Raw genomic sequence first — 19435 nt, 5'->3', positions numbered from 1 at the left:
AAATTATCATGAAAAATTGTTGGTATTTCTCCACATTTGCCATTATTTTCCATTAAGAGTTTTAAAGTTTGTCAACTTGACTTGTGAAGTCTCCCTAAGGGGACCACATCGACCAGGGCGTTGAGATATCCCAGAAAACTGAGAAACCAACGTATCTGGACTTGAGACCGGCCGATGAAGGTCAGAACAAAAGCCCTGGCCTTCTCGAACTTCTCCATCGTTGGAAGGGCGATGCCCTGAACCTTATTGAAACGGTTCGCCAGAAAAACAAAATCCTGAGATGGGGAAACCTCCGACTTTTCTCAGGAAGGAATGAAGCCGACCTTGAGTAAGAGTTTCAGAACCAACCGGGTGACCTGCACCAGAGACTCTCTCACTAGGTGGAGCATGAGGGAGTCGTCGAAATAGATGTGAACATCTATTCCTCGAGAATGCAGGAATCCCACGACCCCCTGCAGCAGCTTGGTGAAAACCAAAGGTGCAGTCTTGAGCCCGAACGGTATGGCCCGGAACTGGAAGACCTTTCCGTTGCAAGTAAAACGGAGGTACTTCCGTGCCGACTTCTTGATGGGGATGTGGAAGTAGGCGTCCTTCAGATCTACTGAAGTCGCCCACATTCCCTCTCTCACGGAGGCGATAATATCCCGAGGAGTCTCCATCTTGAAGTGAGGAGTATCTACGTGCTTGTTGAAGGCACTTAGATCTATGATGGGACGCCACGCCTCGGACTTCTTCCGAACCAGAAACATTCTGGAGTAGAACCCGGGAGTGTATCCCGACATAGGAACCTCCACGACCGCGCCCTTGGTAAGCATGGTCCGTACTTCCTCCTGGAGCGACAGAGCCTTTTCCGGATCCCCCGGTAGAGGAAAAAAGATTGGCTCCGACGCTAAGGGCGGATCCCGCACTAGCGGAATGCCTAACCCCTCCTTGATCACAGACAAGGCCCATGCGTCTTCCGTAATTTCCTTCCACTCTGGAAGGAAAGCAGAAAGACGACCCCCCACATAAAGATCTGGTCGAGGCAGATCGAGACCTTGCCAGGCAAGAGAATCGTCTGCTGACCCGAAGCCTAATCCTGCGGGAGAAGGACCTAAGCTTGAGCCGAGAGGACTGCATTCCTCCCGGCCAAACTCGTCGTCTGACACGACCAAGGAGGGAAGAAAAGAGTCAGGAACCCTTCTTCTTACCCCCAGGAGGGTTCTTACCCTTCTTACCCTTCCATTTGTTGCCCTTGAAGGGAGGCTTATACTTAGGCTGCGAAGCCGAAGGTTTAGCCTTCTTCTTAGGAGGCGCTGACCCCTGCGAGGTACTGGCCTTCTCAGCCTGAATCCTCTTCACCAGAATTGCAGAGGCGACCGAGTCCTCCTTCAAATCCTTCTGAAGAGAAGGAAGGGCCCCTCCAAAAAGAGAGGACCCTGAGAAGGGGGCAGTCAACAATCTGGAGCGGTAAGGCTCATCGACCGGGCGGTTTTTCAAACCTGAAAACCGCCTAGCCAACAAGACATTGACGAGCGATGACACCTGTAAAGCTGCCAGCGCTCTCAATGCCCGTTCAGGGCAGAGGTCACTCTGTCCTGGATGTCAGCCTGCTTTGTCTCGGTAATCCGACCCTCAGGCAAGTCGGATACCCTATATAGACAAACCGTCAGGTAGTCTATATAAGACCGAATCTGGGTGGAGAGACGCAGCAGTCTCTCCATCTTGTGGTGTTCTTTTGGACCGAACACCACCTGGTCAACCGATTTACCGGGCCAGGCTGCAAGTTCCCTCGATTCCAGCTTAGCTGGTTGAGGGCCAAGCAGGCCATCATATGTGGCATAGTCAGTGGCGTGCACTCCTGACAAATCGCCAACACTGAGCTGCAACCCAGCATACCCAGGACTACGGGTTTAAGAAGAATTCTTCTCTTAAACCCGAGACTGGGCGGTGGCCAGAGCGGAAGACACAATGGTGCCTTCTGGCAGAGACCGGTCCGACCGAGCGGACACCCGAGGAGCCACCAAAGAACCCAAAAGGGTGGGGACAGATGACGCCGAAGGTGGTGGGCAAACTCCTCCCCAAGAATCCGGGAAACGTCGGCCCTAAGGCCCCGCATACCGGACAACACATGCTGGGCCTCAACCTCAGCAGCCTCAGGGTCACCCTCATCCTGAAAGTCCTCATCTGAGGGCAAGCCCTCCTGAGGACCGTCATCAGACGACTTGGAAAGACCAGCGTCTATATCCGAGCAACCAGGTGAAAGATAAACAACATCATCGTACTCTGCCATACCCGCGCCCTCAACGTCCATAGCCTCCACACCATCCAGACCAAAAGCCTCGGGCGGAGAAAATGGGCCAGCCAGAGGGGCCAACTCGAGAGAAGGCTCTCCGTACCGGCGTTTAGGTGCAGTGCGCCTAACGGCCGTGGCTGTAGGTTTAGGCTTAGTAACCAAACCCCTCCCCTTGGAACCAGAGACCAACGAGCCTGCCCGAGAGGCAGAAGTCCTAAAGGCCCGACACACCTTCTTAGGACCGGCCGATAAGGCCCCCTAAGTAGCAGAATGTTGGGGGGGGGGGGGGGCAACAGACCTGCTAACACGTCTCCGCGAGGGAGAGACCAAACCCCAAGGATTCCACGACGGAAAGCCATGGGGTTAAACCCATATCCCGGAGGATAAGGGAAAGGTCCCCCGGGTTGGGAGTGACCCCAGAACTGGCCCAACTGGCCTGCCCGAGACTGGGGCTGGCCAACTTGCCCAAAGGGCGAAGGTGGACCGCCACTCCCTCCAGGTGGAAACCCGGACAAGTACGGGCTAAGCCCGTAACTGCCGGGATGCTGCCGCAACCCAAAACCATCCGCAGGCTGGTAAGGGCGGCCCAAGGATGGTTGACCGCAGGCACCCGTATACCCTAAGCCAGGGGAAAACGGAGGCCGGAAACCGGCCCCTTGTCCAGCAAACCCAACACCTGGGGGGAAAACCCCCGCAGGTTCCCCGAAGAATGAAACTCAGGACCGGACCTAATAGGACCGGGTCCGGGTAAGCCTGACCAGCATTGGTGCCGGGATTAGTGAACTGCGCGTCACTTATCCCGGTAGACACATGCAATCCCGAAAGAAAGTCTGTAGTCACACCAGGACCTGAACCCGAAAGAACAGGCCCGGCACCAAGACTGTCCCCAACGACAGCACCACCTGGAATGGCGGGATCACTGACAGAGTCAGTGACCGGCGGCCGGTAGTCCCTAACCGAAGGCAAGCGCGAAAGCTTACGGGCGTTCCCGGCCAATTCGACCCTTGGCTGTACCAAGCCAGGGTCGGGCTGCCCCTCCCCTAATCAAGGGAGTTCCTGGACAGGAAGGGCCACCCCCTGCTCACGAGAGGGACTCGCCGAAGCGAGCCCCCCCGATACAGGAACAGAGACAGTACCACCAGATCCCAGAGAGCTGGTGGCAAGACCCCTACCTCTCTGCTTCCCTCGCTTACCGGAAGAAACAGACGAATCTCTCTTACGGTAAGTTGAGGGTAGCTTTGGAACAATGAAGTCCTCGTCCTGACATTTAGTCTGTGAACAAAGTTCATAAGGCGAAACCTCACTGCAAGGACGACACATGGGACAAGCATCATGAGGGTCGCGTTCCAGAAAGAAATGGGAACACCCATGAGCTCTACCTCGTCGCTGTCCCGACCGAGACATACCCTCCAAAGCGAAAGTTAACAAAAATTTACAAGCAGATAACACGGGGAAAAATAATAAAATACGATAGTACAAAGTACGCAACGTAGAAAGAATTTCACCCGTAATATAAATCAGAAAGCGGTTAAAATAAATAGCGTTTGCCGAAACAAACAACCGTCACCGAAATAAACAAAGGTCGGAAATTAACCCACGATAATGGCGGAACGTGGCACACCACCGGCACACGTGGAGTAAAATAACCGGTCGTAAAAGGCACAAAAATAATTTTCAAAAATAATTAATTATATTAATAAGGGCAGATGGGTATAAGGCACACAAACTGCGCAAAAAATTGAGTCGACACTCTAACCAAACCGACAAAACAAAGTTTTGAAATGGAGCAAGCTCCGGGCGTCAGCAGGCAGCAGGCGCCATAAAAGGAAGAGGAAGGGAGATCACTCCGTGGCTCTGTCGTCGAGATATGGGTTACGTCACGGTAGGGAGGGAGGGATATTTGAATCTTTTGTTTTTGGGCTACAAAGATGGGTGTAGGTATTGTATATGCATACTAAAGTTATGGTAATTATTACTGAAATGAAATTGGCATATTAGCTAAATTGATATATTAAAGCTAAAGTCATCAATGGTAGATATAGATGTATGTTTAAATATGAAAGCATTATTTTCCAAATGTATTCAAGGGAACAACTGTAGAAATAAAAGAGATGATTTCTTTAAAGGCTGTTATATATGAGGAGGTGTTCAGAAATTTGACGTCAAAGGGAGGCGTGACCGACAAGTCAGAGACCTGATGTTGTTTGGGAGTATTATCTCAAAAAAAGTTTCAAATGTACAAACAGTATGTTGAGAATAGTTTATATGATAACACAAGAAAGGGGTCTACCACCTGGTAAATTATCTTGTGAAAAAGTATACTAAGTACAATACTTGAATATTTACGCTTAAATAAGTGTAATTTTTCCAACAAAAAGTGAAAACTAACAGTATGTTTTACATTGTGTCATTTTGACAGGTAAAGCAGATGTGTCCAAACCTGAGTTTTGAACGTACCGGAACAACAAAATCCATCAGAAAAAAAATGTCAAGACATTTGATGTTTTTGAAAACTTTACGTTCTGACAAGTAAGATTTGGATTTTTAGGTGCATCATCTATTTTCCAGTGAGAAGCTGCAGTACAAGTAAGTATAATCTGCATCTCAAAACAAAACTACAAAATTACACATCGTTGGAGTTCAATTTATGTCCTGGTTGTGTTAACAAATTGGGGACTTTGGATTGCTTGCAATACTTTGTTTTATTTTATAAGATTTGTCTGAGAGACCTAGTTTCCGTTTCAGCATACAAAAGCAACTAATTCTATAAATGAATGGCATTACTCTAACATGGTGATATTTCATTAAGATTTTAAGGAAACTTGTTATTCAGTTATATAATACCTCCTGCAACAAAGTTGTATGGGATTGGGGTTTACATTTTAATAGAATGTCTAATCGCCTGTCTGTAGACACATTGTTTTTTTCTGAAAAACTGCACTGATTTCAATATGGTAAACAGACCCCTTCCATAAAATGGCTGTGAATAAAGAATCTAGATTGGTGCTACCTCCTAAATATATGCCTTGTTTCGCACTTGTCCTTCTATAGCAGTGTTTGAACTTGTCGTTTTTATAATACAAGTTCTTTGGGAATCATTCATTTCAAAGACCATGTGACACTTCAGGAAAGATCCCTTATATCCCATGTATATATGTTAATACATTCATATTAAATTGACCTGTTCTTTTTATGGAGTTATGCCCCCCTCCCTGGAAAGAAGTATTATTATGGTTCTTTGCACAAGTGGGGTATTAATCTGCTATTCTTACAACAGTTCTAGTCGGAGAGTTGTTTGAATTTTTTATTTTTTATTTTTATATGACCGTCAAATTTGACGGTAGTATTATGGTATGGCGTTGTCCGTCCGTCCGGCGTAAATTTTGTTTGTCCGGCAATCCCCTCCTACATTTTTCGACTGATCTATTTGAAACTTAGTATACGTTATAATCATGATATGAAGTTGTGTCTCCCTTAAAAGAATTTTGATTCGACAATTTTTCCAAAAGTTATTGCCCTTTGTTCATTTGAGTATTTGAATTTTGTCCGAAGATCTCCTCCTACATTTATCGACTGATCTCTTATTGTATTAAGCCTGAAATGATATTGTATATTTATTCAATTTTCAGTACTGAAGTATATTTATTCTGTGACGGTCATGCTGTGGCAATAGCAGCTGTTATAAGCTACCCTGTTGTGAAAAATGGTATGTTTATGAGCGATTCAATATTTCAATGATATACTGCATGTTCCCTTATCCAGGGAAATGCCTTGATAAATGTTTGAAAATATACAGTTTTCATAAAAGCAATCTTCTTGGCTGCATTCAGCTTGTGAAATTATGTTCGAGTGATAAAAAAAAAACACGACTAGCGTTAGGTAGTAAAGGAGTTTGGCTGGCTATAACTGACATACATATTGTACAAAGAAATTTCACTTTTGACAATACATCTGCCAATCAAACTCCATGGCAGTTGTACTGTCAGCGTTTGTGTACACGGCATGATCAACGGTGATTATAGGCTAGTGTTGATTGGATGTCTTAAAATATATATGAACCCTTAAATAATAATAATAAAAATAATTAAAGAGTCACATATCCATTCACAATTTAAATTTTCAAGTTAAAACAAAATTGATACAATCAATCATACCAAAAAAAAAAATCATAAGAACCACTTATATATTCAACAACATTTTGCACATACTTGTACAATTATACCCTCTCGTCAAATACAGCTTTTTATACATTACATACCAAATCAACCCACTTCATACATGCCCTAACTTTCTAGTGTTTCCCAGTGCACCGATAGTCGCCTATCTTGATAAAGGAGCGGATCGCGCCGAAAATTTGACAACCTTAACTTGTCCACACTGTAGTGGAATTACTTCTTTGCCCCATATACTATTTTAAGTAATTCGTATCCTACGGACATATACCTGCGTTACTTAGGATCCAGTGTTATATGGGATTTTACCGTCTATATTACTTTTTTGACCCATGCATATATATATATATATAGGCCTATACCAAGGTAACTCACAAGGTAGTTTGATGGCTGCTAGCGTGCGTATGCTGCTGCTTTCTACAAAATAACTCGCTGTTCCCGGTAAACGAAACAAAAAGCATTTTTTTCACTCTTTTTGCATTTTAACTTATAAGTTATGTTTTCTCATTTTGATAACCATATTTACCAATACAAATTAAATTATAAAAACTTGTTTTATGTGTTAATTTCATATTTTTTGCGATAAAAACACACAATTGTCGATTTACTATTTTCATTTATTCAAACAGGGATGTGTGGTCCACTACACATCCCTGTTCAAAACCAAAAAAATGGAAAATTTGAAAATTTGCAACAACAACTCTTTTTTGTTTTATAATGGAACTAAATTGATACTAGTGCGAAATAACTGACTATCTCATTTTAAAAGTATTTTGGTTGGCCGCCTGATCATAAAACATTGATACGCCGCGGAATACTATATTTTCCGTATATTCTGTACCTTTTTGGCTCTTCTAATTAGAAAAGTTATCCATGGGCCAATAAAATGTTTGCATTGCACGTCGGATTATGAACCGCCAGCAAAGTTATTAATCGACGCTGATCGCAGAAATTTGAAAGCATGCAAGAGAAATCAAAAGAAAACCCGATCGTTTTCTTCGACATAACCATCGGTAACACAGTGAGTATTTAATACGTTGGCTTTCCGGGTTAGTAATATACGTGCACATCTCAGTCGATGTGAATTAAGTACCAGTTAAACACGATACAGTCATCTGTGCGCGGTCACCTGTCCGGCTAACTGTACAGCACGAGCCTGTTTCTCCTAAATATAGAAAAGTCTTATATACTTCAACTTCCACAGGATACTCTAAAACGTTCAATAATCTGAACATTATTTAGAGGCGTCAGAAAGATCGGTTAAAGACAAGTAATTTTTATTATGTACGATAAAATATACAGAACGTGTGTGTTTTAGTCGTAAAATCACCTAAACAGACAATATTGCGGATATAAGGTGAGTTGACTTATTGAGCAGTTCCATTTATCATTGTACTTATGTGTGCTCTCTTTTAGAATGATCCACAGTCACGCTACACCAATATGACGCATCACATATTAGATTGAAGTTGACTGATTGTGCTACAGTACTACGACCACATTGACAGTAATAGAATCATCATTTGGTTCTTGTTTTATCCAAGAATACCAGTATATAACCCCTACCCCTCCCTGTTCATAATAATATGTATTATCACGGACTTAGATATCTAATCTAATTCTGTGGTATTATTTTTTTTTTGCCATTTGAAAAAAAAAATAGAATAAAAATGATAATGCGAGTTTAAATTTAGGCAGAATGTTTAAACAAATGGTTTGAGCTGATATGCCAATCTATGAAGGGTGAATCTGTTTTTAATTTAGATATATTCAGCATGTTAGACACAGCAGGTTAGAGACTGTCATGTCTCCCACCACTATAAGTATAAAATGAAGATTTTAGATTTTTCTTTTTAATAATTCAGATAATCCACGTGAAATGAGGAAATTTAATGTTTGTACTGATTATATATATACGTTAAAAATTCCAGGTATCTACAGCAGGAGATTCCTCCTCTTCATCGTCGCTGTTGTCATCAAGTTTTTGTAGATATCTACTGTAGAGATAGATTGGCAGCTAAAACCATTTCTTTGCAAGTGAAGTTTCAGTGATGATTGAGTTGATGGCATTGATGTCAGTTTCATGATGGACTTGTTGTTCTTGAGTCAATATTGGTGTTAAATGTGGTTGAATAAAAATAATTGCCATCACCAGGTACATCATATGCAGAATAGTTTTTATTTTGATTAGAAGTGGTTGCCGACAGTCGCATAATATGCAAACTGTTAACAAAAATAAAAGTGGTGAAAATATAATGTTTTTAATTCTCTTCTTTATTTATAATCATAAAGCAGAGCAAACTAATGTGTTCACTTCAATGTCTAATCAAAATGCTGTAATGATTTACGCAGTTGAACGGAAGTACAAATTGTCAAGTGTATAAAGTATATATTTATCTAAGTACATGTATCAATAAAGATATTTTACTGTACAAAACTGTACAGATAATTTTTGTCTTTTTAAGTGATTGTTAATTTGGTTGAATTAGATGAGACTAGATTCAATATATTGTACAAGCAGATCTAGCATTGAAATTCCACAGTTTTTGTTGTAAAATCTACTGTAGAAAATGTAATATCACAAATTTGGATCAAATTAAATATCAACAGAAACGATCCCCAAATGGAAAAATTAATAAGAACTGAATATACAGTTGCCGTTCTACGATAAATGCAAAAAAAACAAGAGTAGTAATACTGAAAAATCTGCAGTTTGACCCTTTGAGTTTGAAACACTGTACGTATTCCATTGGAAAGATGTTGGTGACAATAGGAGACGACCCGTGAACTTTGACCTCTTCAATGAACCAAGCGACCTTGTCATTGACCCTGCTTCGTACATACTTGGGTATTTCCGTCCTAGTGGGAATGACCCTCGTGTATTACGATCGATTATCAATATTTAGGTGGAAAATGTGTATGTTTAGAAAGTTGACGGTATCAAATTATGTATTTCTTTCCAAAATTTAAGCTAATTTTATCGACAGTAATACAGTTTATCATCTAATCACATTCTTACACACTCTTCGACGCCATTAGCTTGTGACATTCATGTAAGCTTTTTAATGACCATGCCGATGATTTATCTTTTCGTTACAAAAGGAAAGAAATTGTGGAAATTAACACGCCCAGTGTATTGAATATGGTCAATATTTTTTTGAAATTCGTTACATTTCGATTAGGCATATTTACGGGCTCCATGAACCGGAACAGGTCACCGGAAGTACGAAAAGTTTTGAGGCTGTAGCTGTACGATTTAGTGATGGAAGTTTGGATCGGATCTATTTACACGCACATGTTACCGGTAAAGAGCTCTGCTCGGGTGCCTATGGCACCCTAGAGCTTCGCTCTTATTAACTTTAAATATACATTGTGTAAATTTTATTGCTTCACAAAGTAAAACAAGTACAGTAAAACTTTACATATTTCTGGAATCAGCATCATTGTAACTCAAGAATTATATCTTGTTACCTCAAAAATTGCACGTATTTGAAGTTAGGCATTTCTGTCTAGTATGAACATTTACACAGTCACTTTGTATCTGTAGGTAGTTGGTCGCATCAAGTTTGAACTGTTTGCTGATGTTGTTCCAAGAACTGCTGAAAATTTCAGGTGTAGTATTCTGTATAATTTGTATAAATTTAGTTTCAAACATGTATTTATGATAACGGTCAGATTAGGCATTTGATTTATGCTTCCTGAAGCTAGATTTTTTTTCTATATTTTGGATAATTACATGTACATGTAAATATTTGATATGAATGACTCATTTTAAGACAGATTTATTTTTCATTTACTTGAACAGTCACATATGGTTGATGTTAAGCGAATTAACCTACATGTATTTTGTGACAAAAAATCGTAAAGTATTTAGTTTGGGCATCAGATATGTTGTGACTGACTGTACACCACTATTATGATTTATGATTTTGTGTGTTGTTGGTATGTTCAGACAGCTGTGTACGGGAGAGTACAGAAGAGATGGAGTACCTATTGGCTACAAAGGTTGTATATTCCACAGGTAAGACATTAAACATACTTGTAAGTCAGATTTTGTTGAGCATTACACTGCCAACATCTCAATATGAAAGGGAAGTTAAGAGGAACTCCAAATATTCAATTTCAATTATAAAATATCAATTCCTTTATATTTTCAATGTATATGCCTGCTTGGTATGCAACTTTCATAGGCAGTTCTTAGTTAACTCTGATCAATACAAGTTGTATATAGTTCACCCTTAATATGACATTGAACAATTTCAGTAGTCAAACAACCTTTTCCCTGAAATATGAAGGGTCAGAACACATGTTAAATAGCCTACTGTATATATACTCATATCCTTTTAAGCTCAAGAGTCAAATTTCATACATAACCTGATATATATATATACAAACAGTTGTGTGAACAAATAACACACCAAAAATGTGCGTGCGCACCCTCTGCACATTGTGCGCATGACCGTGCGATTTAACAATCGTTCACCCTGCTGTGCGCTTCTCTCTGCACAAATGTGCGATATGGTACAATTGGTTGGTCAAGATTACATAATGAAAAAATCTAAAAGGCTTGTATAAAATAAGGTACACAAGTACTGCATGCATTAATTTCTCATCACAATAATTAAGATTATGTTTAATTGTACAATGCCTGTTATACAGAATTACAAAAAAGCACTGAAAACACCATTTCTAGGTTTTAAAAGATATAAAAACAAAGATAATTAATATAGATGAAGCTAAATAGAATAAAGAAACATACTTAAAAAATCAAGTTCATATGTTTTAACATGAAACCGTAAATATTGTTACAACCATTCTTCAATTTACCCAAACCACGATTGTTTTTGCACAAAGTTTTCCCGTCATGTGCACGAGCAATAATTGTCAAGATTTTATTATGTGCACACACAACACATCATGTGACATTGTACATTGTGCGATCACACAACTGTACATTTAGCTCCAATCCTGGTTTGTTACATTTTGGTGGTCAAGGGTAAAGGGTCAAAGGTCAATGGCAATGCATCCACCTGTAGTAAAAAGCTTGTGTACAAGTTATCTCAAGAACCCCCAAACACACTCAGTTGAAATTTACACCATATATAGCATAGTGTTACAGGAAAGAGAATAGTGTGCTTCCACTGGGGATCAAAACCTCAAACTCCAGATTCCTAGTAGGATGCTCTACCACTATGCTAAAGGGAAATAACCTCTAGCTTGAAGCTAGAAGGTGACCTTAATTAATCCTATGTACAATTAAAACCTGGCACACTGCTGCCCCCTTTTTAAATGTGTTTGCCTTTGAACACCACAACCTATGTTCTAACTCCATGTCACCACAGGGAGGGTCACAGACACCATTTTTAACAGGAAAGAGAATAGTGTGCTTCCACCGGGTATCGAACCCTCGCTCTCCAGGTTCCTAGTCGGACGCTCTACCACTGAGCCAAAGGGAAATTCTGTCTAGCTGAATGCTTTATACGATTAAAATCTGCCACAATAGTAATATGGAACTTTGTATGTGTTTAGAATTTTGGTGGTCATTGGTATATGTTAAAGGTCAAAGATCACGGACAAGATCACACTTTACCACTATAGAATTCAAATTAAGCCCATTCTGTACAAGATATCTCACAAACCCTTCAACAAATTTAGTTAATATTTACTCCAATATAAGTATGATTACATTATGTTCTACAAGTACTCTTGATTACACAGAACCTGCTGTTGTGTGTCTTCCTATATGTTGGACACATGTAACCTTTGATTATTGTAGATGTAGATGTGAACAGTATATATGCATAAATATCTGAATATCTTATGGGTTCACTTTATAAAAGATGAGAACATTTATTACATTTCCCTTTTTTCAGAATCATCAAAGACTTTATGGTACAAGGTGGGGACTTTGTAAATGTAAGTGACTTTCTTTATTTCCTTCACACGAAATGTCGTACATGTTTGAAATATATGCAGCACTGATTGTTTAGCAAATGTTTCATATTCTATTTACCAGTTTTTGTAACCCTGTGATAATTTTGCAATTAACAAATAAGATCATTTATGTAAACGAACAGCCTTACTGTCTGCAGAATGTTTTTCAAAAGAGAGATGTATTGAGAAAATATATATATATATATTTGCAGACTTCGAAATAATTGCCAATTTAATAAAATATAATTAAAGGTGATTTAAGTGTGTGTGATAAAAAAAACTTATAAAATCATTACCTTGAAACAATTGAATATATTTGTGCTTCATTTCTGTATGAATCTTGATTTTTATCAGTAATACATGGCCAGTATTTCTTTTCTTTCCTTATACAGCAAGATGGTACTGGTGTGGCCAGTATTTATGGTGGTACATTTGCTGATGAAAACTTCAAACAGAGTCACAGTGGACCAGGCATGCTTTCTTTGGTATATATATATGGACTGCTTTAGTTAACACATTTACACTTTATAATAAATGGCTGTTTGCATTTTGTAGGCCATTACTATTGGGTGATTACAGTACGGTTGCATCTTAATTATATTGTGAAACAAATCATCAGGTGTAGAGCCAACGCCGTACTTCTGATCTAGGTTCTGTAGGTTTTGTTATCCGTTATCTGACATACAATAAAGAAACCAACCTATCCTGAGCTTGTTGCGATTGAATATTGCCTTTAATTATATTGTATTTTATTGTGATATTTTCTTGCATATCATATCAAATTGTTTTGTTGTCTGTATCGCGATACACTCAAACAGTACTTAAATTATCAATCTATTGTTATCAAAGTCTTTTCTTTTTTTTGGTCTTGGTTGAAATATTGTCTGGACAGTTTGTACTGACACTGAGCATGACAGGAAGTTAAACTGTTTTCAGTAATTTCCTCAATATATCTAGGTCAGCTGAAAATGAAATGTCTAGACAGGTTATACAAAATAAAGATGGTGGTTAGCAAGGCTAATCGACAATCAAATTAAATTTCAAGTTTTTACTTGCTATACATGTATATCTTAGCTATGTAAAATTGAGACAATAACTGGAAATTAGTATGAATAAAATGTATGTTTGCCTAATATTCAATAATGTCTACCATCTATTCCGTCTTTGCGTATTGCAGAGTTATCTTCTCTTGGGAGCAGGTATTGATTGTTACGTCATTGGTTTGTGTGAGAAAATGACGTCGTTTTCTCAAAAATTGATGACGTTACTCTCACAAAAAAGTGACGTAACAATCAATACCTGCTCCCAAGAGAAGATAACTCTGCAATACGCAAAGGTGGAATACGCGACACTATTGTGCTTACCGGTATGTTAGACACATGCATTTTAACATTATGCATAATGCATTACGTATTCTACATGAATGTGAAAACACAATCCCCCACCCACCTACCTTTCCCAATATAAACCTTACTTTCACTCGAAACAACAAACTTTTACCCCAACAAAATTAAAAGGTTTTCGGCAGACATAATTCTTTGTAGTTGAAACTATTTTCATCAATGATTTTGTTATGAACACTGTATACAGAGAAATTTTGTGCCCAGTCAATCTTTCACTCTTCACGCAAGAAATTAGTTTTTCGCCCCTTGTTATTTTTGGTCCTCACATTTCATTACTATGTTTATTAGTTTTACAGCCAAATGAAGGGTGTACCCTTAAGCAAAGAAGTGCTTTATTTACCCAAAAGGAAGCATATCTTCCCAATTTCAATAAAAATAATTCTTTATTCTCTCAATTCTTGTGGGAACAGACTATTGAAAATTTGGATTTAAAAAACACTGTATATTCGCTGTAATGATAAATTTGCCCGCATTACAGAAGCCGACAAAGGCTAAAATTTCACGGTATACAGTACATTGTGTTATCCTGTGTAGTGAAGAGGATGAACCACTACTTCACATTTAGTGATACATATATATACTGCTATCTCTTACAGGCTAACAGCGGTAAGGACAGTAATGGCTGCCAATTCTTTATCACATGTGCAGCCTGTGATTTCCTGGACTGTAAACATGTTGTATTTGGTAAGTAGATCTTTAGATACAAGGGTAAATGGAGAAACTACATGGGTGCTGGCAATCAACCCAGTCCAGTTCTACTACACAAGTCCTGGTAGTATATTTCACTTAATATCACATCGCTTAATGTCATTTTCGGTTATTATCATGTTTTCTTGATGCACTGGTTTTTCCTGCTATATAATCTATGTTATTCAATTCTTTTGTTATCACTTGTTATGATGTCAATTTCGCTTAATATGATTTTATTTTGGCTGCTGTCAAAAAATAATCATTGGTAAATGAAGATAAGAAACAATTATTTATGTCCCAGGGATCTGGTGTCCCACCTGGACGCGATATGTAAACAACATCACAACCTAACAATGTTTTTTTCACACATGGCTGACTGCCGAACAATATAGATCGACCTCACTTACCTGTAAGGTCCACCAGACAACCAGTTTTAAGTCTGATAGGTATATCTGTGTTGGAACAAAATCACTTATGTATTGAAATGCATGTGTTTGTTTCATCTTTAATTACTGCTAAAGTATCGTGTGTGACTGTCATTATGTTGGCTTACAAGAAAATGGTTTCTGTGAACATGAGGGACTCGATGTTGTTACAAAATAAAACATTATTTAACTACAATGCTACAATAAAAAGTGCTGCAAATAATCGAAACCTTGACAAGTTTCACATAATTTACAACAGATCGCTTTTGTTATGGTTTTTTAAAGATCAAAGCTTAAGCAACGTCAAACACCATACCGACAGGTGTGAATCTGATTCGCGAGCGGATATGTTTGCGTTTCACAACTATAAATGTGAAAAATAAAATACACAATACAACATTCAAACTCAAAGATCATTCCACGTAATGTGTAGGTTTTGACGGAATCAAAATATCCTATAAAATCTGGGAAACAACAACACTTCTTAACGTGGAACCCAACCTGCCATTATCAATAAATCAAATGATTCATTTCCGTTAACATGGCATATCATATTAAATGTTTAAATTCGAGCAAGTCATTGGATATACAGTTTAGGATAACAAAATAACATTAATGTTCTAAGCTGGTGTTGTTTTGTTGAATCCTTGTTTAAAAATATCATAAGCACAGTTTAGACCCATTTTCGACTGGGTTTTCTTTAACCATGTTTCATGGCATCTGATTGGTCAAAAAAAAATATGCAATGACACAACATCCAATTAAATGACATGTTTCAAAAGTTCACATACAGTTCATCACTAGCTCATTCATGTTCTCTGGACTCTAAGAAAAACAATATAAGCTTCAAAACTTAAGTGCATGATTAAATTATCTAATTTACAAAGATATTTTTAAAATTGAAGCATTGAGAAGATTAATGTTAATTTGCACCAACACAATATTCTTTATGACTGAATTTGGCGCAGAATAAAGACTAGCAGCCGACGACAACTACTGCCGATCTAGGCCTTTTGATCTGATCACGTACCATTAACTCATTCACCCCTGAAGACACATTTGAGCTCTTCCAATTCAAAGGTTGGAATAGTTCATTATGAAATTTCAAGGGTAAATAAGAGCATTACTGGAATCAAGCAAGTGTTTTAGCTGCAAATTTCAATGAAATAAACAAATATAAATTAAAACAATTGATAAAAAAGCTGTGCCAGTTACAAATATATTTACTAACCCAATCTTCTTTGCAACACCATGTCACTTCAACATTTCTCTTTATGTCACACTCCAGTTAATATCATGTTTTTTTCTGACAAAAAGAGTAACAATGTTAAGTAAAATCTACTGTTATACAGTTCAAAACAAGAGCACTACACATGTTCATATACAATGTTTGAATTTTTTGTTGCAAGGCTGCATCAGAAGGAATCTTAGTATGACACTTTGTACTTTGATGTTTTTCCCAAAAAAAAAACATTCTGAAAGTGTGACATGTATTACTGAAATCTTGAAGGTCAAATATCAGGACCGTTTACAATGAAATAACAGCAGCATACTTTAGTTGCCAGTGAAATATATTTCCCTTTCACCAATATGTTATAGGCATGTAATACTCCAATGTGCAGTGATGTTTTTTTGTAATAACAAAAAGAATTGCTGTAAATTTATCTCAATATTTAATCCCCATCTCCCGTCAATTAATGCTCATTATTAGCTCCTGCAATGAAGTTTTGCAGGAATATTCTGTCTTTAGACACAATGTTGTTTGTACTACTACTCTTAAAGCAATGCACCAATTTCAATAATACATCATACACAGAACTCTAACATAGAGGGGATGTGAATAAAGTATATAGATTAGAGTTACCTCCCTAATGAATGGAGTTATGCCCCTTTGTTGAAAAAAACATTGTTATCACTACTTCTCCAAAAGTATTGCACCCATCTGAATGATATTTGCTACACATAATGCTTATTTTAGGGGATGTGATCAACCATTAAAACATAGAGCTGCCTCCTCTATGGATAGAGCTATGCCCTTTGTTCTAAAATGTTATTTGCACTTGTCCTTCCAAAAATATCCACTGTGCTTGGTGCACAGCACCCTTACATCGAGGGATGTAGATACCATATTTATGGAGTTGAAACAGACATAATATTCTTAGCAGATTTCACTCTCTAAAACAATTCTTTGTTTCTGCTTTCTGTTTTCACCTTAGGTTTTCATGCATAATTCTATTTTAGTATTTTTAGACGAGCATCCATAAATTCTAAATGCAGTTCCTGTATATAACCATAGAGACTTACAAAAGCAAGATTTTATCTACCTATTTACGCAAAGTTTTCGTAGCCAAAAGTAGAACAATCAATTTAATTTGTTTGTGGTACTCATGCTGTTTATATTGATGTCTCGTTACAGGGTTTGTGGTACTCGTGCTGTTTATATTGATGTCTCGTTACAGGGTTTGTGGTACTCATGCTGTTTATATTGATGTCTCGTTACAGGGAAGGTGATTGATGGTCTGCTAGTTCTACGTAAGATTGAAAATGTACCGACAGGACCAAATAACAAACCAAGGATTGCGGTGATCATCTCAGAGTGTGGGGAAATGTGACACATCCCCAAATCAATGACACAAATTGACGCATTAACAGCGAGGCCACTATGAACTGCGGGTACACGTGTAACATGAATTCGTCAGAAATTTGTGAAGACATTAGACATTGACATCAAGGCTGTAAGTCAATCTCTGCCCACAACATCACTTCTCTCAACCATAATGAAGAGATGGAAGGAAAATGTGAAGGCTTGGCCTTGTCTTTGTGACTCTCAATCATTTCCAGAAAGAATTATGTAGTGTATAACACGTTATGTGGATACTTTCCTTCGTGGTTTGAAACCATTTAGATTGTTTCGTAGTACAAACTTATGTGGATATCATTTACTAACAAACAGTAGACACATATATCATTCTTATTTTTTGTGTTTATTTTTGCAGTCCAATAGCAACCACGAAAAACACCATGGCATTGTTTATACACAATGAACATTTCATGTTATACAGTACAATGTATTACTATTAAAAATAGATTCTGATATTAAACCTCATGTAGTCATCATGTAAATGTCAGACTAGACCTTGAAAAAAAAGGTAATTCTGTATGGCAGGGGTTTTCTGAGGAATGTTAACACGTTTTTTCTCAAATTAAATTAGTTCTGTCATACATTCATTTGTATCCAATAATTCTGTGCGTTATATTATTGTCAGGATTGTTGTAGCGTTTATGACTTAAAAAAATAGCAAGCCGCTCTGAAAAAAATAATTGGTATATACATGTATATATCACTGTCAATGAAGTGCTAGGTGTATGCACTTGATGTTATCACTATCAATGAAGTTAACTTGAAGATAAAGGATATAGGTTTTGAAGGCAATATATATAACAAAAGAGGAAGAATTGCATCTACCATAAGCATATTAATTTCTTTTACCTTTCTCAAGAAAATGCATTCAATCTTCATATATTTAATATCATTGTTTCAATAAAAAACATTTCATAGACTATATTAACTTTCATATATCAGCTTTGGTCTCATAGACCATCTAAAAAACCTTTTGGACACAGAGTTCAGTTTTCACATTAAGGTTATGAAAGTTTTTATATTAAGGATGAACATAATATGTTACACATTTTCACTTTATACTTTACATTTCTGAATTATTACGTACTCTTTCCATCAGTAAACTAAAATTGAATATTTTTATACTCTGACGACAATTTCATTATGTTGAATAATATATTTCTATTCAAAGCTGTCAATGCCAGATTTATTTTGATTTTTCAAGTCTGGGGGATAAATGAATCAATTTCTGTTATTTTCTGTTTGTATTTACGTTTACTTCGGATTTAATGTACCGATCGTGAGATTCATATTCTGTTTATACCAAAATCACTAATAAATACAAAATGCTGTGCAACCATCCAAAGTTTGATGCGCAAAGGTGTAACATATGTTCATACGAAAGTACAATGTTTCACGTATCGGGTTGAATGAACTACTTTGGTGTACTGCCGTTGATCTTAACTGACTTAGACATTTATGCAGGTAATCTGTCCATACTTAAACATAATTTTCATATGCTAATTGTAAAGTGGGATGTCTCTCCACCATGTTTATTATAAAGTAAGCATGATGTACATTTTTAATGTAATAAATAATAAAACAATTATGGAGTGTACTTGTGCTTGTATCATTAGCAGCATTTCAAATTATTTGATATATATTTTTGGCGGATTGGTGGAGTGGTTAACACTCCGGCCTTCCACACAGCCGGCCAGGGTTCGATCCCCGAAGTCAGCGTACACATGGATATATAGAGAAAGTGTTTTTCTCCTGCCCACACGACCCAGGTGTAGTATAAATTGGTCTAGGGTGGATGTTGAGGTATCTGTGCTGTCGTATTCAAGTGAGGTGGCACTATAAATGATGCCGTTGGAAATACGGTCCCACTACAAACAGAACACATTACATCTCCA

The 19435-nt window shown here is 38.0% G+C and overlaps 1 protein-coding gene across 1 annotated transcript; it reads left to right on the top strand.

Annotated features, from left to right (window-relative positions):
- Positions 1-7358: 7358 nt before the first annotated feature.
- Positions 7359-19128, top strand: LOC110458890 (peptidyl-prolyl cis-trans isomerase H-like). The gene is made up of 7 exons (XM_021510854.1): positions 7359-7468; positions 9995-10059; positions 10400-10468; positions 12321-12363; positions 12774-12866; positions 14381-14468; positions 17402-19128. Exons 1-7 carry the CDS (start codon positions 7409-7411, stop codon positions 17509-17511), a joined length of 528 nt encoding a protein of 175 aa, XP_021366529.1. The 5' UTR covers positions 7359-7408; the 3' UTR covers positions 17512-19128.
- The last annotated feature ends 307 nt before the right edge of the window (positions 19129-19435 follow it).

Source organism: Mizuhopecten yessoensis, unplaced genomic scaffold (assembly GCF_002113885.1).
Source record: "Mizuhopecten yessoensis strain PY_sf001 unplaced genomic scaffold, ASM211388v2 scaffold9847, whole genome shotgun sequence".
Lineage (NCBI taxonomy): Eukaryota > Metazoa > Mollusca > Bivalvia > Pectinida > Pectinidae > Mizuhopecten > Mizuhopecten yessoensis.
The sequence above is the reverse complement of the archived record's forward strand: the minus strand, read 5'-3'. Positions and strand labels throughout refer to the sequence as shown.

What these genes read in the sequence shown, in the direction of transcription:
- LOC110458890 (XM_021510854.1), top strand. Translation starts at nt 7,409, where the DNA reads ATGCAAGAGAAATCAAAAGAAAACCCGATCGTTTTCTTCGACATAACC. An exon ending in AGAACTGCTGAAAATTTCAG is followed by an intron (nt 10,060 to 10,399) that starts GTGTAGTATTCT and finishes TGGTATGTTCAG; the next exon opens with ACAGCTGTGTACGGGAGAGT. An exon ending in AAGGTGGGGACTTTGTAAAT is followed by an intron (nt 12,364 to 12,773) that starts GTAAGTGACTTT and finishes TTCCTTATACAG; the next exon opens with CAAGATGGTACTGGTGTGGC.